Genomic DNA, 25,194 nt, shown 5'->3' on the forward strand with positions numbered 1-25,194 from the left:
CATTACGCGTTTGAAGCGGAACAGTCGAACACGTTGCGTGCATGAACTCCTCCTCCGCGTATACACAGATTTCTCTGCATGTGCTGAGTCAGCGCAACCTCCGCTGAAGTTGCTTAAAATGTACGGACGCGCAATGCACCGTTCACTGTCGCTCTCAGGTTACCTGGAGATGCTTGTTAAAAAAACAAAAACAAAAATGAGGCTAGCTAGACCCAAAATGTGTACCTGCAAAACGAGCTGTTCCTAAAAAAAGTTGTCTGAAGTATTGGATATGAAAATGCATTAGTTCTATGGCCTCTGTGGTTAGATGGATGGCGGCCATGATTGCTGATGATTATTGCTGATGATTGCTGATGATGATTGCTGGTAATGATTGCTGATGATTGGTTCGGTGTCCAAAAAATCGGTTGGCAACGGTACTTTAGTAGCTTAATAAACCACGAGAAGAGAGACTAGTAACTTAACAAGTTACTTACTTTGCAGATGTGTTTGTGCATACGATGTACTCTACGTCGTTGGTGTAAGGGTTCAGGAAGGCAAAGCTGCTTGTGCGCAGCCATACCCACTCACGATTCTTGGCACGCAGGCGGTACATTACAGACATCACCTGGCCCTTGAGTTTCAGCACTGTAAGTACAGGATATGTTCTGTTCTGCACAAGGCACACTTGTACAAAAAAAGCCCAGTCGGTTTAGCATGACACTGGGCATAAAGAGACGCAATCGTGTGTTGCACAGTGCAGTGCGTCAAACAAACACGGTGCCATACCTTGTTCGAAATTCTCTTTCATGTGTGTTTGATCTTCAGGATGAAAAAAGTCAAAGCAGGTCTTCCCCAGAAGCTCCTGAGGCTGATAGCCAAGTACAGCAGTGACCCTAGGAGTAAGACCTTAGCTTAGTTCAAAAGTTGCAACACAAAAGGTGGGCGCACTCACCTCTGATCAACGAAGGTGAACTTCCCGTCCATACTGTGGCGAGATATGAACTCTGCATTGGAGTTGGAGCCCACCATGTCACTTGCATTTGGGGCACTGGTCACTTGGAGTCTACCAATGGCTACCAGACAGCAATGGCTGCCACCGTGGCCATCATCAGGGTCCAGACGTTCCACTTGAACTCCTGCGCAATTAGATCAGTCACCATGAGTGCTAAGAGCCCATAAACGGCTCTGACCCTATGCACTTGGATGTGAGTCTACGTACCGGATGGTGGCCAATTTTTAATGTATCCTGTGCAGTGCACAACGGCATACGCATTGCCGTCGGTTGCAGGGCCCAGGCTGTTGCGCTGGCGCAGGCGGTGCAGCCCCTGCGCGTCAGGCTGCACATTCCCCAGCTTCATGCGGCAAATGAAACCTCTCCGGGATCCCATGCACAGCCGCATCGATGCTGCGAAAGAAAAAAAAAGGAGAAAAGATTACCGCGTGCCACAAACTTCCGAGCCTATGTATGGTGTAAACCAGTGATGGCCAGTAGTTATAACTACATGTAGTTAAACTACTAGTTAAACTACCTGATTGTAGTTAAAAAGTAGTTATCAACTACTTGCAGAAATGTAGTGGCAACTACTAGTTAAACTACTACTTCGAGTAGTTAGCTACAGTAGTTAGGTTACTGCAGGCGCCAACTACTTCCGATTTTGCCGCAAGCTTTACGGCACGATTGTGCTTCAGACTTTTACCTTGAGAGCTACTTGTTTGATGAGAACGGAGGTGCAGAACAATTGTGCCGTGGATGTGTACTAAATCTTCACTTTTATCACTGCTTGTGATTCATATCTAGGTGTCCGAGAACACTATAGATTGGGATTGGTGATGATGGACAGCGTTAAGTAGTTAGTGTTAAGTAGTATATGTAGTTAAAATACATTGCAGTAGTTAAAGAAGTAGTTTTAACTACCTCCCCTGAAAAGTAGTTGAACTGCTAGTTAAACTACTCCATCGCGAAGTAGTTCGTAGTTATAGTTAAACTACTGTAGAAGTAGTTAGTGGCCATCACTGGTGTAAACACTACAGCTGTGCATCCTGCCAAAATTAGTCATTTTTATAAAATGGTTCCTCCCGAGATGACTACTAAGTAGGTAAGTGCAAAAAATTGTACGTGCTTGTAGCAACGCACTTCAAACTGCACGCACGGTACTATTTCTACGTATGTGCTGTGAGCAGTGGATTTCACAAAATCGTTTGTTTCTTCAACATTCTGAGTATATCTAATTCACTTGTGTTGTGCTTAAAGGAAGACTTCGATAGAAAATCGGTTGCAGGCTTCCGTTGCTTTTACGACTATTGACGTGTTTCGAATGCAGTTACGGAATATCTGGAAAGGATGCGATCATCTCTTTAAGAGGGTTCTTATAAAGTCAGACATAATTTGAAGTCAACTCACATTGATGACCTTCCTTTTTGACTGTGCCAGCTGCAATAAAAGGTTTCGTGCGGTGAGCATTGACACAGACAATACTGCAAAAACAAGGAAAGGTCTACTGAAAACAAAAAGTGCTAAAAAATTATCAACTTCATTTCTGAAATTATACAAAATAAAATGAATTTGTGCTAGCCATCTTATTCAGGACAACAGTGCAGTACCTCGCTTCACTGTCCCACTTTGATATCGTTTTGCACTTTGTTCAAATCAATCAATCAATACATACTCTTGAGATCCAATATCCGTCCAGAACTGGAAGACTCCTGTGTGGAGAGCTGCTCCCTAACTTTTTCCACATCTTCAGGATGGACTAGGTCATAGATGCAGGAATTGAACCAGTCTGACTGCTCCAATGAAATGACATGAAAGAATTATACTACGTATGCATTCAAAGCAGTAATGCAATTCTTTTTTCACTCTCTACGATGGATGACAGGATGTTTCCTCAATCACGAGTCACTTCTTACCTGCGATTGATTAAGTACTGGTGCAACAGAATCCGAGACATAGATGATTCGACCTGTGTCGCACGAGACGACAAACAAGAATCCATCAGCAGCCTGAAACAATGGGTTACAAACTGGTCAGACATACCGTACGCCATTGTTTACTTTATAGAAATTGTAAGGAGAGACCTTGGAGAAGAAATTATAGATAAAGAAGAGCCTAGAAAATCAATCCATCAGTTTAGTTACTTCCAAAGGTCACCGTAGAGGGCGAGCTGGGAGACAGAGAAATGGGTGAAAGCGAAGGATTTGCAACGAGGCAATGCCCTCTCCCAAATTCCAATTCTGGAAGCTGCCATGATAGATGTGGCCACAGCCTCTCAACGCGTGAACGCTACTCTGCGTCGACATCCCTGGTACTCTATCCAGCTGGTACCCTATCACAGCTGGTACCCTATACCTGGTACCCTATCCAATCCAGCTTGCGTTTTCCCTCTGGGCTCCATGTGTGAAGTGTAGGTATTTTTCTTGCGTGTTGTCACCGTGTGGGTTGTTCCTGATTCAAGGACTGTGTACACCCTCTACTGTGGCATGTGAGAATGGCGTACAGAGTTTGTAGGAGATGCCGTTCATAACATGTCAAGTATGAAAGATGGTGTTCTTCTGATGATGATGAAGTTCTCTCATGTCAAGTATACCACATCTACCATGGCTGCTCAATTGTAGAGATGTCGCTGCTCACCGCCTTAGTTTCTAGGCATGATGAGAGTTCTACGGTTTACGTGGAGGTACGTTAGGATGTGGGGAGGATGTCACTAATCTGTACGCATACTAGTGACGCCCACTGTGCATGCCAACATATGCGCCCAGACACTGCATAACCCCTAGCAAAAAAAACAAACAAAAAAACAACGAGGATACCTCGAGAATGAGATGTTTCAATTCCTGATCGGTGAGGAAGGAAGGTTTATATGTCCCATCACTGCTTGTATTGCCAGTTCCTGAAAAATAAAAAGAGAAGTACCAGAGACGTTTATTAGATTTTATTAGGCTAACAAACACAGCACAAGAAATCGCTAACGTCGTCAAGCGTAATAGCAACATCACAGGTCAATTCGTGGTTTAGCTATTGCCACTGTGAATTCAAGGACGTCTAAGAACTTTTTGGGCTCCTTGCCTACTGTTCCCTCGACGGTCGCTGCATGACCACTACTACGACTGTCCGGGATGCCGATGTAGATAAGCATGTTTCTATCATGCTCATACTTGTCACTGTTGCTTACTAGAAACCTGTTTTGTGTCAGCACAATCCAGTTTCAAATAAGTAACGCTCTATTCCACGCTATTTTTTTAATTATCCTGTATGCAAACGGTAATCGGAGCACGTTCGTATATCTTTGCATTTCCTCAGGCGCTGGTCCTTAAAGGATAACTCACGTTTCCATCGGGACATTAAAAAAGTATTCAGACCCACAAAGCGCTCTCCTCGAAACACTCTACAATTCAAGATCATTACAATCCCGATCACCTGAGCCACCATTCAAATCTCACCGTCTACACCGGCTCTCTCCTCAATCACAAAAGAACTGACCATAATTGCCCATTTCGGAGCCACACTAAAAACCTTGCGACTCATTCAAACCGCAGCCATTCTTTGCGCAGAACCCATCAAAAGACTCCAAGAAATCTGAATCTGAGAGAAGCCCTTGAAAGAAAGCCCCCTGTGCATTTTAAACTTTGATTTGCTCCATTGTTTCAGCGTGTTTTAGGAGCACGTCGGCAGGCTTGATTTCTCAGCCAGACGAAGAAAAGAAGCCATCAAGCCGGGACAGGAGGGCATTTCCTTAAAGCTTCCCCCGACACACACACTCTGGAAAATCAGTGAGTGCTCGGCTGCGTAATTCGATTTGTGACTGGGGAATCAGGCTGAATAATTGACGGCCTCGAAGTGGGTCTCGCAATAATGCAAAGACGGCTGGGCATCTCAAACCGCTCGCGGAACGCCTCATCTCTTATTTACGAGGGGGCCAAGCTTTCCTTGCTACCGCCGCGCTGTCGGTTGTTTGCATAAAGGACCGTGGGCGCGAACGAAGCGCTCCCCCGCGGCAGCGGCGCTCGTCTCCGCCCCCCACGGAACGCTCGTATACGGGATTAAGAAGGAGCGGGGGGATTGAGGGGGGGAAACGAAAGGTTTTCCGCAACGAAACTTTCAATGTTAGCATAGAGTGAGTCGGGAATGAGTCCTACTGCGTCTGCACGCTGCCCATGTTTCACCTGCCGAGTCCGCGGGGCGTCAAAGAACGTTCGGGGACGGAAGTGTGTCTTTGTGCGGGGTTCTACATCCGGCGAAAGAACTGTGATCATAAGAGAGCGGATTTATAGGCACTAACAGGTACACTCTTAAAAATGAACTTCACCGCATAGCACGCTCCTAGCTAACCATAGAGCACGGTGCCATAGAGTCACTAAATAAGCTACGCTTCAGAGTATCGACACTCAGTTCCAAAAGCGAGCTTGCGCCATCTTGTTTCCGCGCCACGATACCCACGCGCACTGCGAAGCTTATTTAGTGACTCTAGCTAACCATAATCTAGAATGATATCGTTATCTGGGGCCCTATTCTCGTCAAAGTAATCGAGCTCGATTACTTCATGTCTCGCCTGTCATTGGTTGTTATGTGAAGAAGGCGTGAAGAACAAAAATGAATGTCATGCGATAACCCAACCAACAGAAGCGATAACCCTATCATTCTTGGCAATGGTCGGCGCACAGCGTGCTATGCGGCGAAGTTCTGTTTTTAGAGTGTATAGCTGATCAGTGCAATGATTTCGCCCATATAAGCGCTCTCTTTCTTCAGATCTTCAGAGCAGATCCTTCATTAGGACATCCACCAGCAACCTTACAAAACTACGAGGAAGGGGTGATCCGAGTTCTATCGATATTTATACTGAATCGATCCCGCTTAACTGTCCCGCATTGACAAACGCCAAATCAGGCGCTAACCGTGAGTGCGAACACCTCCCGCATTTATTGCCGACTTCCTCGGCAGTGAATGAACAGGAAGCACAGCCTGCTGACTGCGCAGTTAGCATGGATCGTGTAGCTAATTTTCCAGCGGACTGCGACAGTGCGGCGGACCCTTCGTTTGCCCTCAGGCTGCGTAGTGGGTCACGCGGCAGTTACCTAATCGACAGCCATCACGAATTCGCTATGCAGAAAGCACACACACACACAGTCCTCTGGACGCGCACAAAAGTAACGCGCGCCGTGAGAATCCACGGAATTAGAGACTATTATGCATTCAAATGGGCGTCGGGAGGAGCCACCGTAATGATCCGGGTGGCCCGATAACTCATGCCCAGCGAACGTCATGTTTCCTTATTGCTTTTTATTACAACTCTTTCCCCCCTTCCTCTCTCTCTGTCTTTCTCTCTATGGGAGTCAACACGCGAACCAGAGAAGAGAGAAGGAGCACGAAGAGGAGAAACGTTCTCTCTCTCTCTCTTTCTAGCTATGATTTCTGGACCTGTCGCGATGTCTTCCACTCGTTTGCGTTTATTACTTATTAACGGATATGCTATATGAACCCTGTGCCTCTGTGTGGTTGCACTCTTAAAAATGATGGTGGTGGTGGTGCTGGTGAAGGGGTCACCGTTGTTTGCCTCACATAGGTGGCCAACGTCAGGACTGACGCCTTGGGGGAATGTGCGTCCTGGGCCGACTTCTAAGGGAACTGTGCCGACATATGTCTGAAAGCGTCTGAGGAATACCCAGGTAGAGCCCCAGACAGCACAGCTGGCACCGGGATTCGAACCCGGGTACCTCCAGTCCTTTACCGGCCATCCCAGTACCGGGTCCCTTAAAAATGAACTTCACCACATAGCACTCTCCTAGCCAACCATCATCCCGAATGACAACGTTCTCTCCCCTGATTTGTTGAAAACGAGAGGCGTACGCCTTTTTGTGACACTTATGCAGAAATGTTAATTGTCACAAAAAGGCGTACGCCCCGCGCTTTCCACAAATCAAGAATGACACGGGTACAATGGTTGGCCTTCAGCGTGCTATGTGGTGAAGTTCATTTTTAAGAGTGATATGAAATGTACCACAGCGCACACTCCCAATTGGGAGAGGTGACACCTTTCCTCCGCATCCGCAGACGTGAACAGATCCACAGTATGACCTTATCACATGAGGTCTGCGCATGGGTCGCGCCGGGTGGTTATTCAAGAAAGAGCAGAGAACGCACGGGGTACAGAGATTTCGCTGGTGCTTTCGGGAGTTTGCGATAATTTTCATCTTGAGGTAGCATAACAGCTTGCTGCTGCCACGCGGTACAGTAAGCACTAAGTAAATACAGTGAACACTCGCTATAATGAAGTCTGTGGGACCAGGAAAAAAAAAAATCGATATATCATACACTCTAAAAATAGAACTTCACCGCATAGCATGGTGTGCGCCAACCATTGCCACGAATGATAGGATTATCGCTTGCGATTCGAAGAGAGAAGGGGTATATTGTGTCAATTTGGATATATGAAAAATAACCACAAAAAGGCGTACGCCCCCTCTGTCTTCCAATCACAGGCGATAACCCTATCGTTCATGGTAATGGTTGGCGCACAGCGTGCTATGCGGCGAAGTTCTGTTTTCAGAGTGTATACACAGTGATTCGATAAAAGCGGAAGTAAAAGGTGCCTTGACAGCCTTTTAATTTATATAAACAAAACGCGCGAGAGAAATTGTGTAAGCTGGGTCTACCGTACGGATTTCCGCAGGGCTCACACTTCGCAGTCGGCTGGCAGGACAGGCTCGAAAGACACTCACTTCTTCCAGCGTGAGACTTCCAATAAAGCGATAATTAGAGAAAAGGCGATTCCCTTTCAACGAGTGTTTCAATGATATCCGATTTTTCAAGTAGGATGCTGTCAGATCCTCCCGGAGGGTGCTAAAAACATCCCCGGTTACTAGTGGCGTACCGTACCGTACGTACCGTACCGTAAAAAGCCGCAACATACGAGTATAAAATCAATGCTGACTTTCGCAAAGAGACCATCGCAGGACAGAAAAGTACCTCGATTACCCAGCTCATTACTCCGAACTCCATCATCGTTAGGAACAGCCTCGGAGCAGTCGCGTAACTGACAACCACTAAATCAATTGCAAAGTAATGATCAATCTCGTATTTGTTCTCCCCCCCCCCCCCCCCCCCCCATCAAGAAAGAAAACTCTCCTCGCCAAGATGTCTCCACCTGCAGAAACCAGTTCACAGGCGGGCAGGTCAAAGTCGAAATCGGAAAAGCAAGAAAGGAGAGTGTAAAATAAGGATGAGGTCCCTGGCCATCGCAACGATGCTAACACGACACTGCACTCTAGCCTAATGATTTTCCACTGCGGCTTTACAGACTTCGCGCACCGGGGCCGTAAACAAAAGGGGAGCCCAAGGGAAAATCTCACACTGTTTCGCTACTAAACAAGAGGAATCATTGAATCGACCTTTTCTCCCCTGCTAGAGAGGAGCGTTGTGATGCGTGCTGACTCTCTCTCTCTCTCTCTCTCTCTCGGGTAAGACGCGCGGCAGGGATGTGGACACTTCTTGGGAGAGGAAGACTGTACCATCCGTCTTCTCTCAAAGTTACTGCGATGTGCGGGCAACCTGAATGGATGGCTGAAGTAGGTAGGGCAAGTTGCGTGCCCTGGCGTGCGTCCGGGCATCTTTTTTACTCCTCTATATCGTTTTTTTTAAACTTCTATGTGTCGAGAAAGAGGGTAAAAAATATCTTCCTAAAAAATTGAGAAAAAGAACGAAAACTTTGGGCTGGGAACGGTCGAAATAGCGAAGTCCTTTGTGCTCGCGATGTAGAAGTGACCGTGTTGTTCCCGAGGTGAATGTAAGAAAACGCTGAGAAAGCGACTGCTTTCATTCATCCCGTTCATTCATTCATTCCATTCATTTCTTTCATTTCATCCAAGCTTTGCCGGAAGAGCGTATAAGATTCAAAAGACAAAATGGAATGTACAGAACTTTCGGTAGTATTTTTTTTTTTTTTTCAAAGTTTTGTTTTGTGCGTGTTGCGAATTCCATGGAGGAGAATCGCGCATTCCATCACTGTACGTCCGGAATACGAAAAATTCGCTGAATACTAAGGTTTCATTTCAACTCCGCGTTCGGCGTCGTTATGCCAGGCGGGGCGAAGAGATATCGAGACAGCCCCTTCATGTGCGACGGATGCCGATTATATACACTCTTAGAAATGAACTTCACCGCACAGCACGCTCCTAGCCAACCATCATCTCGAATGGTATCGTCATCTGCCATGATTTGTTGAAAACGGGAGGCGTACGCCTTTTTTGTGACGATTATGAACAGTATAAGTGTCACGAAAAAGGCGTACGACTTCCGTTTTCCACAAATCAGAGCAGATAACGATATCATTGGAGATGATGGTTGGCCACACTTTAAAAACAGAACTTCACCGCATACCTCGCTGTGCACCAACTATTGCCACGAATGATAAGGTTATCGCTTCTGATTCGAAGAGAGAGAGGGATGCGTACGCCTTTTTGTGACAATTTGGCTACATGAAATTGTTACAAAAAGGCGTACGCCCCGCTCTGTCTTCCAATCACAAGCGATAACCCTATCGTTCGTGGCAATGGTTGGCGCACAGCGTGCTATGCGGTGAAGTTCATTTTTAAGAGTGTAGCGTTTGAAATCGGTGGGTATCGCATCGGTGGCATTGTACATAAAGCTACTCGTCGTGAAGATGTTGTCATCAGTGTTTATGTGTGGCAGGAGGTACAAATAAATTTAGCGAATATAGTAAGATGATTTCAAGAAGATAAAGAAAAGGTATCTTCGATAGTTTATATACCCACACGGCAAACTTAATGCATTAAACGAAATGGCAGTAACTTCACCCCCTAACCAACCATCATCTCGAATGAAATGGTTGTCACACCTGATCTGTTCAAAAACACCTTTTCTGTTACAAATATGTCCCGCATAATTGCCACAAAAAGGCATACGCCTCCTGTTTTCAACAAATCAGCGCATAGAACGATGTCATTCGAGATTATGGTTGGTTAGGGGGTGAAGCCGTGTGGCTAGGGTATTAGTTGCATGTTTTAAGATTATAAAGATGTGTAGTTCTGTTATACACAGAGAGAAACAGTAGCCATGCAGTTTGTGAAGACGCTTTATGTATTCGGAGCTACCGTGTACTGTGTGTACTATATGTGTCAATCTATCGCGCCCTTTTTGTGCGTCCTAATGCATCAACGCGCTTCGAGCATCGTCGAGAGAATTCCGACTTTCCTGCCTAGCTTGGAATGTTGCAGCGAAAGTATCATTATCCGCGTACATTTAGATTAGGGTCACCTAATGAAGTGCCAGCAAATTTGAAATTTGGGCCCTACATATTAGTTTCAAACAAAACAACAACAAGAAGAAATGAAACAAGAAGGGGTGATTTTCCAACTTGCATCAAGCCATTTTCTTCACTAGAATTCACTGTAGGGCGATTTCATCTCAGATCAGGCAAGCCGGTCCCCTTTGGTCCTCCGATTTCGTTGATTATTTTTTATGCTAAAGCCACACCTCTATGATGAACAGTGCCACTGGTCCGAAACTTGAGATCGCAGTAGTTGCCGAGAAAAAAATTGACGAGCGTGCCTGGTTGGCGTCGTCCGCTTCACAGAATCTTCCTGGGGTGGTACTTTGAGAGCCTCTCATCCGCCCCACGAACGCTCTAGAGGAGCGCCAATATTTTTGCGCATTCTACAGGTGTGAGACTACCACTTAATTTAAAAAAACGGGCATTTCCTTTCACGAACTGTTCCATAAAAAATCGCGAAAACGCTCGTGAGCGCGATTTTACGCACATTTTAAACTTTTATTGCGGAAGAAGTACGCATGGTAGAATTACGAACTATGCACCAAATGAAAGATAATTAATTGCTCTTTCCAACGACGTACTACGCATAAATGTGAGTTTTACTGGAGAATAGGTAGAATAAGACAAACCATGCTGCCTCCGTGAAAATACGCGAAGTTCGTAGGTGAATTCCTCAAAAACCCCACCTTTAATTTTGGTTTAAAAAATTGCATGGAATTCTGATTGTATTACCTTTCCAATGATGTAAAATTTGTGTGTTCTAAAAGTTTAGAACCGAAATGCCAGCGCGCATAAGGGGAGCAGGTACAACGCGGTCATGCGGTTCCAACTCCGGCTACCCTCCGGCGTTTGTACTGATCGTCGACGAAGGGAACCTGACTATGCTACACGTATCTATGCTACACTCCATTTCATCACCTGTTGTGCCTGTGATGGAGATTTCGTGCCATATCGTATTTCGACAACGGACAGGCTGCAAAGAAGAAACATTGGTATCAGGTTGCGTGACGCGGAGGCTATATTCTCTTTCACCCAAACTTTGTGCCAGCGTCCCATCGCCTTTGCCGGATGTACATACGGATTATAAGTAATAAGCAAACCCGCACTGGGGACACCAGACGCCAGACTTCCTAACAAAAATGACCTTGCTGCGGTGTGGACAGGTTCGTTTGGTCGCCGTGTGTGGCCAATAATGCACGGACCTGCCGTCGACGATGCAGCGGTTAAGTGAGGTGTCTGAATAACTTTTGGTTCGTCAGCGTTGGAAGTCGTCTCCATGGCTCTGAACATTTATAGTGAGGAACGTGTGTTTTGTGCCGATTATGCACGTCGACATCAGAAAAGGATTCTTCGCCAGAGTTGATTCACAACTGTGTCAAGCCTTGACATCGGTGCGCTGAAGGCGCTTCTCGACCCTGAGCGACGTGATGAAGTCAGCGGTGAGGACCAACTATGTAAGAATTGTGCTGCGTACTTTCGTTCAGCAATTAGTGGTCTATCGCAGTCCTCGCCCGTTGCCCTATCTGACACAGACTATGTTCAGAGTGAGGACATTATTGAAGAAATTAATAAGAGTATTTCGACGGCAAATATCGACGTAACTCCGCTGCGGCAGCCGGCGTCTCTCAAAAGGAAACAAATGCCGTCGTATGCGTCACGGAAACGGAGAGAAGTTGGCGACGCATTGAGCAGGTCAATAAGCCGCAGAATAAGTGCTGCATATGACATAGACGAACCGACCACCTCCGGAAAGGACTGCACAATATGTTCTAGCGTTTTGCGCAACATCAGGACCGCTTATCAGAAGTGCACCACCAATCAAGGAAGATGCCAGATTCTTACGCTTCTTCCTGAAAACATGACGAAAAAAGAAATAGTAGGGCTGATCCCGGATGCAACGAGATATGTGATAGAAAAATCAAAAAGCCTGAGAGGGAAGCAGGTCGTGTGGGCGATGCCGGACAAGTATGGTGGGCATCCTGTCAGCGAGAACGACGTACAGGTTGCACTCCGGTACTATCTTGAAGACGAAAAGGACTGTTCTGTCCAAAGTCCCACCAAAAAAGACGTAATTCATGTCACCAGAGACGGGAAGAGAGTCGCTGTTGCAAAGCGCTTTATGACTCGTTCTATACGGGAAACGTTTAGCCTGCTCAAGAGCGCTCATCCGGACATCAATATAGGACTGACGAAGTTCTACACACTTCGGCCTAAGTGGGTTCGCACAGACCCACGTCCGGAACAGTGCGTGTGTTTGTACTGCGCAAACTTTGATTTGATCATCGCGGCCATAAACAGTGCGTCATCCATCCAGCTAAGCAGAGACCAACTGAATGCGATGTCTGTATGTCCTGAGCCACAAAGGACATGCTTTTTGCAAGAGTGTCGCAGTTGTCAAGGGGCCAAAAGGATCAACCTACAGAAGCTAAGGATCGAGCGTGCCGACGACGTTGATATGGCTCTCTGGGAATCTGGTGACCTCATTAGGAAGACGCTAAAGGCATCGGTATTCCTGAAGGCGGTCAGGAAATGTGCTGCTCTGTACACCAAGCATGAATATATATACAACATACAAAGAAGCGCCATTTGGAACGAGAAGGCCTTCGTGGATCCAAGACATGTCATCATGCACTTCGATTTTGCAGAAAACTGGAGAGTCAACTTCTCAAGTGAGGTCCAAGGGCGTTATTGGTAGACGGATCAAATATCCTTATTCACCTGTGTTGTAACGACCATGTCTTCGACAAAAAGTTTCGCAACAGTGAGTGACGACCTATCTCACGATACTGCACATGCCATTCTTGCCCTCCAAAACATAACCGAGGCTATAGAAGACATCCTGCCCGTGTTTTCCCATGTGATGTACGTGTCCGACGGTGCTGCAGCGCACTTTAAGAACAGGTACCAGCTCTATGAAATGGGGAAAAACAACTTGTTGCTGCGATGGATTTTCTCTGCCAGTGGCCACAGAAAAAACGCGTGCGATGGGGTCGGGGGCTCTTTGAAACATATCGCAAGCTTGCATTACTTGCGATGTCCACCTGCTGAAGCTATTCAAACCGCTGAAGATTTTGTGTGCGCTCTCAAAAAGAAGGAACACGCCACGGAACTGCTGCACATTCCGTCGGCTCAGGTTGCAGCCTTTCGAAATTCGAAAAAGGATGAATGGGAACTGGTTCGGCCAGTGACAGGGATCCGTTCGTCCCATGTGTGGTACAAAGCATCTGAAGGTCATGCAGTATCTGGAGTTCAGCTAGCAAGAACCGCCGAGGACATGTTTGAACCTCGGTCATAGCTGCGTTGTTTTCAGCCCGTCGAACGATCAGCACACTACGTCTGGCTGGTGATGTTTTCGAGAATGTGCATACAAATCTATGCTTTCCAACAGAATCAGTTTGTAATGCCGCTCACACATAGGTGACATTTGTTACCGATTTCCGCATTCCGGTTTCACAGCTGTGTTTTGTATTTAAAATGTACATATGGCTCTTTCATGCACCGTAACTATGTTTTACTCTTGTTTTAGTGTCTTTCGTAAATTCTCTCTAAAGGTGAGCGATAGCAAAGCCAGTCACCAAATAAACCACTCTACCGGCTAGCAATGTTGTATTATTCCTGTACTCTATGCGTATCAATATATTAGGCCAGCTGCCCTGTTTCAAGGTCGTTAAATACGGACCACATCTCAAGCGCTTATCAACAGAAAACAAAGGATTAGAACGGAAGAAGATGGAACCGTCGGGCCGCGTTGTACCTGCTCTCCTCATGTACGTAACATGATAGCAACGTTTGTTCTTTGCACCCTGTCCTACTCGAAATACGATATGGCACGAAATGTCCATCTCAGGCACAGGAGGTGATGAAAGCCAGGTTCCCTTCGTCGACGATCAGCACAAACGCCGGAGGGTGGCCGGAGTTGGAACCGCATGACCGCGTTGTACCTGCTCTCCTTATGCGCGCTGGCATTTCGATTCTAAACTTTTAGAACACACAAATTTTACACCATTAGAAAGGTAATATAATCAGGATTCCACGCAATTTTTTTTTGCCAAAATTAAAGGTGGGGTTTTTGAGGAATTGACCTACGAACTTCGCGTATTTTCACTGAGGCAGCATGATTCGTCTTATTCTACCTATTCTCCAGTAACACTCACATTTATGCGTAGTACGCCGTTGGAAAGAGCAATTAATTATCTTTCATTTGGTGCATAGTTCGTAATTCTACCATGCGTACTTCCTCCGCAATAAAAGTTTAAAATGTGCGTAAAATCGCGCTCACGTGCGTTTTCGCGATTTTTTATGGAACAGTTCGTGAAAGGAAATGCCCGTTTTTTAAAATTAACTGGTAGTCTGACACCTGTAGAATGCGCAAAAATATTGGCGCTCCTCTAGCACGTTCGTGGTGCGGACGAGACGCTCTCAAAGTACCACCCGAGGAAGATTCTGTGAAGCGCAGGACGCCACCCAGGCACGCTCGTCAATTTTTTTCTCGGCAACTACTGCGATCTCAAGTTTCGGACCAGTGGCACTGTTAATCATAGAGGTGTGGCTTTAGCATAAAAAAGAATCAACGAAATCGGAGGACCAAAGGGGACCGGCTTGCCTGATCTGAGATGAAATCGCCCTGTAAGTATACATAACTGTGTATGATTCAGTATAAGTCAATTCTGCAAACCGTGAGAAAGAAAGAAAAAGGACACGTACAACGTAAAAACTGCTCTTCACTTCATCATTCACACCAGCTACAATGCCACTGTGCCTCCTTTACAGCTCAACTTCCGCTAACCAAAGCGAGCTCAAACACTGACAAGATTCCCCAAACCTTCCCTCCACAAACACACACACACACAAACGAGCAAAAGGTCGACGTAATCAGTGATAGACGCAGATAGAGATACGTTCACTGTGCATCATCCACTTACCCCGGAGAGATTTCATGTGAGCCACAGCCATGCGGAGGATGGTCAGCTTGTCGGGCTTCCGCGCGAGGGCGCTGCACGTGGGCACCATGTCCGACAGCTCCGTGATGTATGCCGTCATCTTGTTGCGTCGACGGCGCTCGATCTCACTGTGGTTCTCCCTGTGAGACGAGAACTTGCATGAGCGGCGATCGACGGCATCTCACCGGCCCACCCCGCACCCTATACGCGGAGTGATGCTATGTCAAGGGCGACCCTTTTCTGTCTTACTCCCCCTTGGGAGGCCGTCCGCACACCTCAGGGGTCGAGTGTGCACATGGGCACGTACGCATCCAAGACGGTCACGTACGCGCGTCCGGCGGTCCTCGCGCCAAACACCGGATGAATGGGGGAAACAAAAGGGTGAGCAAGGCCACGTCCGTACAAGCTGTCACTAATCTCTCGGACAGTCATCACCCGTGATAATTGATTCCTCAACCGACCGAGCTTCAATGCTCGCCTGCTCACATCACGCGGCCTCGCTCGTTTTGACCCCTAAATGTCAGGAGATATACCCTCCCTTATCTTTTTTTATGGTATTGGCAGAGTTGACCCTCAAGTAATACAGGACAGCACAACGATACTTTCGTTTCTCGTCAAAGTAATCGACCTCGATTACTTTGTGTCTCGCCTGTCATTGGTCGTTACGCGAAGAAGGCGTGAAAAACTGAGATGAATTGCCACGAGCCCTCAAACAATAGTCGAGCACTTGATCCTGCACTCTTCGTGCTTTATCTAGACTCTTAAAAATGAACTTCACCACATAGCACGCTCCTAGCCAACCATCATTCCGAATGATATCATTTTGTGTCCTGATTTTCTGAAAATGCGAGGAGGCGCCGATCTGGGACACATTATACATGTCCCAGATAGGCACCTCCCCCTGTTTTAAACGAATCATGATACAGAATGATATCATTCGGAATGGTGGTTGGCTAGGAGCGTGCTATGTGGCGAAGTTAACAGACGGCGAGCCCTCTCACGAGCACCACCACCCACCACCACCACCATCTATTTTAACAGTGTACTTTATCACGAAGATTGCAGGATCAAGAGCTCGACTCTCGGTAGAGGGCGCGTGACATTAATTTCTGTTCTTCACGCCTTCTTCACGTAACGACCAATGACAGGCGAGACACAAAGTAATCGAGGTTGATTACTTTGACGAGAATAGGGCCCCAGGAGAGTAATCTAGAAATAGTTACACCCGAAAGCAATCAGAGGACTACTCGGGTCTATGCTTTGGGAATAATCCCTATACACATATCATCCAATATAAGGTTAATATATACTCGAGTCGATGAAACTTATCTGAAGGAGCTCCGTTCATCGAGTTCTGAGGCAATGAAACACAAAACAAAACCTAAGAAATGTTCCTAAGGCTGTTCCGTCTCGTCAAGGTGATCGTATCAGACCTTTAAGTAATATGTTCGTCCAGTGCTATACGCCCCGCATGTTAATAACACTCATCCCGATCGAACCGCACTATAATAGTTCCTGCCCTAATTGGAGACCCACAGCTTTTCGCTATAGTTGGCACCCGCTTAAAACTCGTCTTCGTGACGCTAAAAATTATAGCGAAAATAAGCAAGCTTGTCAGGCTGGAAGTGGGACACTTTCATAGCTGTGGTTTCATTACATCATGAACGCCATACCTGGGTAAATTACTTCTAAAATGTAGTTAAATTACATTACAATTACTACGAAAAAGTAATGACATTACAAAGTCATTACCTGCGAGGTTCATCGTAACGATGTTGAGGATGTAGAAATTCATTGTCAGACAACACTACGTTGTAAAAACAAGACGTATTTTATTCCGTGCCAATTGCGTGCGTCACCGTTCATAGTGGGCGTTAGTATTCTTTTAACTCGCCAGTCGGCAGCTCTCTTTCTGCCAAGTGCCAACACAGAATGAATTGAATTAAAACCGGAGCACGGAACACGGACAAGAACACACAGACGACACTTGCTCATTTTAATTCAGTCATGTACCAACAGGCCCATTCTGCCATTTTGGCCAACACAGAACACACACTCGATTCTTTCGTAAAAAGTAACGAGTAATGTCATTAAAATTACTGCCCAAATGTAATTAAATTACATTACAAATTATATAATGTCAAAAGTAGTGCATTACATTACAAATTAACAGAAAAAGTAATTCATTACTGTAATTTCATTACAGTAATGACATTACTACCCAGGTATGGTGGACGCGTAGTACCGCACGGCAGAATACTGAAGAAAAAAGAATTATTCTTCCACGTGTCTTACACTTAGCGAAATACAAGCGCTCGAAAACACTCCCGAGCAAAGCGCCGACGTCACAGAGCCTAGGGCTGCGTCCATTCCCATTGGCCGCAGTAAGCACGTGACTTCTCGTGCGCTGCCTCATTGGCAGCGGCGTGCGCTGTGATGTCAGAGCCGCATGAGTTTCGGAGTTCGCGTCGCCCCATTTTCTCCGCTTCTATCGCCTTGAAACTTTCAAGACAGGTTCATATTGGTGCAAAGAACCGTCTTTTACGTTTATCTGGGATAACTTGGGACGACCTGTCTCGTGAAGTGATCTACAGCACGTTTAAAACGCCATTAGGGTCAGGTGATAATAATTCGTGATAATTGGTGGCTTTACATCGCGAGCGATGCCACTTGCGGAAGGCGGTATGACTAAGCAACTTGTATATATACCCTGTTGCTGATGAAACTCTGGGCCGGTAAGTGGACACCGTACCGACTGATCCACCGAGGCAACGCCACCTAAAGATACAGAAAGCCTGCTTACTCGTCGACGTGACGTAACAACTATAAGGGTCAGCCAATCAGGATCCTGTTTTCAACGGCTGTAGCCAATCACAAACGTGCTTTCAGCGGTCGTAGCCACGGAGACGAACCACCGTCGTCTGCGATTGGTGATTGAACGTCATCGCGTACTGGAGAGGAGGCAACAAGCAGGCCTTCTGTATATCTAGGTGGCGCTGAACGGGGGCGGTGGCTCAATGTCAGTAAAGAACTTCGAGCACATAGTCTTCAGATGGTACGATCGATGCCACACTGCAGCGGTGGTCACCCGTTGAATAGACGTGAAAAAAAAAAGTATAATGCTGGAAACTATAGCATGCAGAGGCGACGTAAAATGGGCAGCTTCCAGGCCACGGCCGTCCCACGCGTGAGTCAGTCATCGATTCAACGACGCATCGTCCGTTCCGGGCCGTCGACGAGGTTAGCGGTAATTAGAAATCGCGTGGACCGTCGTGGACAGCCGACGCCCCCCTGCTGCTGCGGGCGAGAGAAGATGGGCCTCCAGGGAAGTGAAGCAGAACGGGCGAATAATTTATCACCGAGCGAGATGAGTTGTATATATGCTGCCGCGAAAATCGCCCGAATCCATACACGCGCGGGAGAAGTGTCAACGGTTTAGAGCCATTTTTCTTTCAAAGCCGTCTACACTGAAGGAGCACGGAGCACACTTGGGGGCTCCGATACGTATACACTCTGGTGGTTGTGGATATAGGAGCGTGCTATGCGGTGAAGTTCTGTTTTAAAAGAAGGTGAAGCATAAACGAACAGTAACGTGTTTACCTCCGCGTTACCTCTGAAGATGTACTGCTGCTATACAGAATTTCCAAAAGAGCGTACCTCGAAATCAAGTGATCGAAATCCCCGTTGCAAAATAAACTACCGTATAATTAAATGTTATCTGACTATAAAATGCACAATCGCGCTCGGTAAACTGCCAACAGCGAACTAATACACTAAGATTTACATAAAGATGCAAACACCGCACTTGGACTAACCTAATAATAAACTAACCAACGTGCTGTTCTGTCGTGTCTGCCCTGCTAAGCCTAACGACCGCTAATATGTGGCCTTCGTTCGCTAAAACGACTTGGACAGACATCAAAAACCCGCGAAGTTGAGTGGTTAAATAGTGATGTCATGTTTTTAAACACGGCATATCATCTTACGAAGCAGTCGACCACTGTCCTTGATTGTCCTTGTTTCGAGAACGTGAATTTCGAGATCGGAGATGATTTCGCAACCGGGAATATCGAGGTCCTCCCTTCCGGGAGCTTACAGTTTTCGGCGTGTTTTATGCGGAGCCACGGTATATCGTACCGGAGTTATCTTACCAGGTTTGACGCCCATTTAGTGCGGCTACACAGCAACGGTTTTATTAACTTGTTCAGAAATTACGTACTTCTTTGCGGAGAGAGTCTCGATGAGTTCACCCGTATCCCTGGAACAGTGTTGCCCAACCAGGGAGCCCGGGTCTCCGCCGCCGCCAGCCTCAGCCGACCACAGGGGTGCTTGCGACAACCTGCGAACGCAAACAACACAACACAATCACTTCCAATTCAATTCGCTAATCAATTCACAATCGCTTCATTATTAGCCTTTGTGTCGCCTCCGCTGAATTCGTGCGCTCTTGAAAATCGGACATCAATAACATGGACTGGGTCCCTGTTCTTTCCTGCACGATCAACAGTTAACAAAGGAGCCCTTCATAAATGAACAACCGAATTATATGATGATGATGATAAACAACCGAGTTCAATTATGTTCACGGAACTTGGAATGCTACGAAGGCTGAATAGAGTTTATTAACTGACGTCTTCCTCCAGAGGGCACTAGCTTCTATAAGCGAAATCGCCGGCCATAACGTATAGGTCCATCGAAGTTGGGTTCCGGTTTTCTTTCGCTCCCATATGCTATTTAGAGGTTTGGCAACGTCAAAAACACGGGAGTTACTTGAAATAGGTACAAATCATATTCACACAGTACCATGACTATGAAACACAAATCTGCGGTAAATGCGATGTACCTGAAGCTGCCGGAGGGACCTACATTATGGCGGCAAATCTGGTAGCGACAGTGGCGTTCTCTTGCGGATGACGTCATGTGAATAAACCCTATTAGAATGTACCGGTTTCTCGGAAGTGCTGAGCGTGTAGATCAGTGGGAACCCAGGACTGAGCCACAGTGTGACCTCGAGGGACCTTCTACTACACAATGGCCGACGCAACCGTGTAGAAGTGGGACAATCGAGCTAGACGTCGTATAGAAGCAGCGAATTATTGACTTCGATTGATTTATTGTTGTATTAATTATTTATTTTCACGTTGGACTGTCCGTTGAACCGACCGATGGTGACGATATTTGCTGCCTATATACATTCTCTGCGGTAAGCGTGAGCCGCGACGATCTCGATGTCAGTCCCACAGAGCAAGCGATGAGCTGTCGGGTACTGTCTGATATCAATGCTGGACGAATGCAAACCTTGGTACGCAATGAAGTTCCCGGGACTAACATCTCAATTTTTTTTCTTTTACAAATCAAATCAAATCAAATGAAGTTCCGCTCGCGGGAGTTCGATAGTGTCACTTCGCGGAACACCGGTTGGGAACCACAGGTGCATTGCCTACTTAATTTTTACCACATTGTACAGTGGTGCTTTTTTTTTTCCTTCATATGACTAATTTTTACTGTTTTGAAGTTCACATCAGCCTCTTTCCAATACACATAAACCAGCGCGTATAACTTCACGAAGACAAGGTTTCAGTTCACTGTCGGTTCTTCTAGCAGACCAACCATTCCAAGAATGAAATCTGGTTATCGGCTAGTACTTCAGGACGCCAAAACTTGTGTAAAACGTCTATTCACTGCCATTAAAGAAGAAATAAAAAGAAGCAGCTCCTAATGCTGCCGTTATTATGCAGAGGGGTTTTTAAAGCCCACTTAACTATAGGTCGTAAACTATACCGCGCGCTCCACGATAAGAAACATGCATCAACAACGCCGTATGTGCTTTCAACGCTATTCACTTTGCTTTGCTCTCTTCGAGTCGTATATAGGAGGGACCGCAACATGTGCCCCTTCGCGTTGCCACACCTGCCCCGTGGCACGCAACAGAAGCATAAAAGCCACGTACACCCGTGCGAGGTCCACGCGGTCCTGACAGGTCACCCCATTTGATGGCTTCTCCGTTGTCGCGTTTGCGAGGAAGGTTTTTATGGGAAAGCCATCTGAGGCTATATTCGCTCTGCCTCGGGGCAAATTCCGATTGGGGAGGTAGACGGAGTGTGTGTCAAAGCTTGCATGCAATTCGTCATGCCCCATATATCTCCGCAGCATCATATAGAATGTTGTACACTCTAAATCTTTTCACACCTTTAAAGGTGTAATAATGTGCATGGCGTACGCCTTTTTCGGTGTAATTTTAGTAACATCATAATGGAGCACGGTTTCGCACAAATTTCTTTACTCGAGTGTTGTCTGTCCTCCAAAAATTCAGTCTTGCAACGTCTCAACATTGTTCAACAGTATTGTAGACACTTGCGCGTGCTCGATTTTCGGTAGCGATGCATATATGCATTAGCTCGTACCTACGATATCCAAGACATAATGAAAGCAAGATTTGCAGACACTAGGTCTTTAGTAACGCTTTCCAAATTTTGTAAAATATCATCCTGGAGATGCAATGTTACGCAACCAGGTTGAATGTGCATAGCGCACACCTTTAAAGGTGTGAAAAAGTTTACAGTGTAGTAACGCGATACACAGGTCTGTATAGCATCATCTGTAAAGTGAGTGGACGAACATACTTTCTCCCTTCCTCCTTCTTCCACCCTCCCCCGTATACTCATGGTATTTACGCATTAAAAAAATGATGTCGACGATCAATGAAATTTATGCGGTAGATATGCGTTAGCATTAGCTAACATCGTAGCGTATCTGCCGTAACCGTGAGGTAGGGTTCGGCAGTTTCAGAGCTGTTTCGCCTAGGACTCCAATTACCAATCCAATCCAATCCAATCCAATGTCGAGGCCTCAGACAGATCGAGACTCGTCGACGGTCAATTTTTTTCCGACACGGGGGTTGTAATGCTAACGCGTTAGAAAAATATTCTTTGAGTATGCTGCTAAGTTCCCTCTTAGTACGGCCACCTCGTCTTTTTCTCGCGTTCTTCATCCTGAGCATGTCCTTTATCCTGCAATGTATCCTGCAACGACGGCTGCTTTCCTGCACCCTCGCTATTTTCATCACATCTACTCTCTTATAACTCCGTTAAATTAAACTCGCGCGTCCGGACAACGTCTTCTGTCGGCCCGAAAAAGTAAAAAAGTACTAATATATACATACCATTCTTTCCTGCGCGCAACATGTGTTTACGTTGTGCCAGTTCCTAATCGCGTTGCAACTGCATACCTAATACGAAACCCTGTTTGCGGCATAATCTACTTAGGACAGTACACGGCGTCAGCTCCCGTGGGCCCCTCCTGGTACCAAACTCCCGACTATGTCTATACCGTCTGACGGACGGCTCGGTCTAGGCTTCCTCTATATGAATAAGTAAAGGCTGCAGAGCGAACACAGACTCCGGGGGGTATGAGGAGATGTATATATACGGCTGGTGCCCATTCCGGAATTCCACCGTCGATATATACGGTCTCAACAGGCGTCGCTTTGCTTTCTGTATACGACGGTGAGAGGTACATATTGTGCCGGAATAGCGCAGTCACGCGCGAACTGTGCAGGTGAAAAATGTATGGAATGGATAGAAGATACTTTTCAAGGTATATATATACGTTCTCGCTCTTCTCAATATACGGTCTTCGATTATGTCTGTGGAAGAATCGCTATATAGAAGTTGTGATGACGTATACGGGTCTTGGACGTTTTCTTATAGACGCTATAGAAACGAACTCCCTTTTGAGATCTGGTTCTGAGCCTGTTATAGGGTGAAGTCCCGTTTTGAGAGTGATAAGGTTTCCGCTTCGACCGCATGCTTTGTTCGTACACTGTTAAGACACAACTTCAGCAACTGTATACGAACAAGCTCCTAGCGAACCATCGTCCCGAATGACACCGTTCTCTCTTCCGATTCACTGAAAACGGGAAGCGTACGCCGTTTTATGACACTTATGTAGCTATGGTTAGCATTTCTTCACTAAGAATCCTGCTGTTTCCAGCGAAAAAAAAAATACTATGCCGTGCTGGCCTTATCGATACGTGCGCTGATTACTTCCGGTGGCACATGCACGCCGTCTCGATCTACGCCTTCGGATATTTTTCATGCAGCTGATTAGGTACAATGAGACATGTGTCAACATAGCACACGTGGAGTGTCGTGCGCCCCCTGCCGCGAGATATAGAGCCTGCTGCGCTGCGAAAATGAAGAGAGTGACACCTGTCGGGGACATGAGGTAGTTTCTTCGTGCGAGTGGCGTGACACGGATGATGTCCTTTGCCTGGAAGCCGACCGCGGAAAAAGGATGCAGTTGAAAAAGAAATGCAGGTTGATACGGAAGGAGCTCCTAGTCAGGATTTGCATTTCGGGGAGGTGCTGGAACCCGCATCTCCTGTTTTTATCGGGTGTTTTCGGCACTTTTTTTTCCTTTTTGGCAGGGGGGGGGGGGTCTGAGAAAATCCGTGCTGCTAGTAAGACGCAGTATTAGCTTCCATACGGCCCAGTCCGCCTCCGAACTGGCCAGTAGAAGAGTGGACAGAAGCCTTGTCACCGTGCTTTCTCCAACCCTTTCTTTCTCTCACGCGCAGAGACACACTTGCATAGCGTATAGCGGAAACAGAACTTTCCCCACCAACTCCCTAATCGAAACATCTCAACAACAGAACCCCAATCCTGACATCCAGAAGTGACAAACACACCAGATGGACCTGCCGTGCACTCCAAATCTCGTATGCGCGCCACTGTTAAGCGGGGAAGATCTTGTCCTATATATCTCCGAGGCCTCTTTAGTGGCTTCATTTCGGCAACTGCCGATGATAGCCCATGTAAGGAGCATCTAAGGGGCCCCCAATTTGCGGCCGTTCCGAAGCCAAGCTTTCGCCCAGCTATAAGTGGCTGGCAGACCGCAGTCAGCGGGATGCAGGGCTTGAAAGAGAAGGGCTTGTTTATTTTGACGCGCTGTGCTAATGAGCGCTCAACCTGTTGTTCACGCCTCGGACGTTTATTTTCGGAGTCTGCTTCAACAGAAAAAGGCATTGTGTGCGGCCGCGAAATATTAGTACTGCACGGATCAGGTGGACGGGGACGCATATCGGCAGGCGCCCTTGGAAGAGGAGTGTTAAACTGTCGGTTATGGGATAAAAACATGATTTAATAAGATATGACGATGAGCTTCACAGTGAGGACCGCAGTACACTCTTAAAAATGAACTTCACCTCATAGCACGCTCCTAGCCAACCATCACTTCGAATGATATCGTTATCTGCCCCGATTTGTTAAAAATGGGAGGCGTACGCCTTTTCTGTGGCAATTATGAACAGCATAAGTGTCACAAAAAAGGCGTACGCCTCCCGTTTTCAACAAATCAGGGCAGATAACGATATCATTAAAGATGATGGTTGGCTAGGAGCGTGCTATGTGGTGAAGTTCATTTTTAAGAGCGTAGATACACCGTTTCAGATGATGTATTCTACGCAGACCACCATTTTTTTAAAGGAACGTCTATTTACACAAACACCCCGTCATTTACAACGTTGTGTGGGCTGGATGTGACCATGCATGGACCAAGTAATTCTGTCACAGTTAGAAGGCGAAAGGATACAGCCTAATTAGGAACGCTGTAGGTGTGGTCCTGCGCTGTAAAAAAAAAAAAGAAAAAAGAAAAAGAAAAAAGAACTTCACCGCATAGCACGCTGTGCGCCAACCAGTGCCACGACTGATAGTGTTATCGCTTTTAGGGAGGCGAACGTATCAATTATCGTATAAAATGACACACCCTCTCTCTTCGAATCAGAAGCGATAACCCTATCATCCGTGGCAACGGTTGGCGTACAGCGTGGTATATGCGGTGACGATACTCTGTGTGAAAGCTTGGTGGTGCCGTGCAATGAAGAAGGAGCGCATGCGGAAAGGTAACGAAGACCGCACGTGGCAAAAGAGCGGCCAATCACACCGACTCAACGACCCATCACATGCATACGAGAAGGTCATATATGTATA

General features: G+C 46.5%; 1 protein-coding gene across 3 annotated transcripts in view; it reads right to left on the reverse strand.

Moving 5' to 3' along the window:
• LOC135369799 (aryl hydrocarbon receptor nuclear translocator homolog) overlaps window positions 1-25,194 on the reverse strand; it is a 76,828-nt gene that overhangs the window by 5,890 nt on the left and 45,744 nt on the right. For 2 of the 3 annotated variants that reach the window (XM_064603329.1, XM_064603331.1), the window contains 10 exons: window positions 19,425-19,544; window positions 15,188-15,345; window positions 3,790-3,869; window positions 2,890-2,982; window positions 2,649-2,769; window positions 2,384-2,413; window positions 1,202-1,387; window positions 935-1,118; window positions 769-875; window positions 477-627 (listed from right to left, as the gene is read on the reverse strand). In XM_064603329.1, the coding sequence (XP_064459399.1) occupies window positions 477-627; window positions 769-875; window positions 935-1,118; window positions 1,202-1,387; window positions 2,384-2,413; window positions 2,649-2,769; window positions 2,890-2,982; window positions 3,790-3,869; window positions 15,188-15,345; window positions 19,425-19,544 (1,230 nt within the window). The remainder of the gene's footprint in view (window positions 1-476; window positions 628-768; window positions 876-934; window positions 1,119-1,201; window positions 1,388-2,383; window positions 2,414-2,648; window positions 2,770-2,889; window positions 2,983-3,789; window positions 3,870-15,187; window positions 15,346-19,424; window positions 19,545-25,194) is intronic. The other variant, XM_064603330.1, reaches the window with a different exon arrangement.

The sequence above is a fragment of the Ornithodoros turicata genome, chromosome 10 (genome assembly GCF_037126465.1).
Source record: "Ornithodoros turicata isolate Travis chromosome 10, ASM3712646v1, whole genome shotgun sequence".
Taxonomy (NCBI): Eukaryota; Metazoa; Arthropoda; class Arachnida; order Ixodida; family Argasidae; genus Ornithodoros; species Ornithodoros turicata.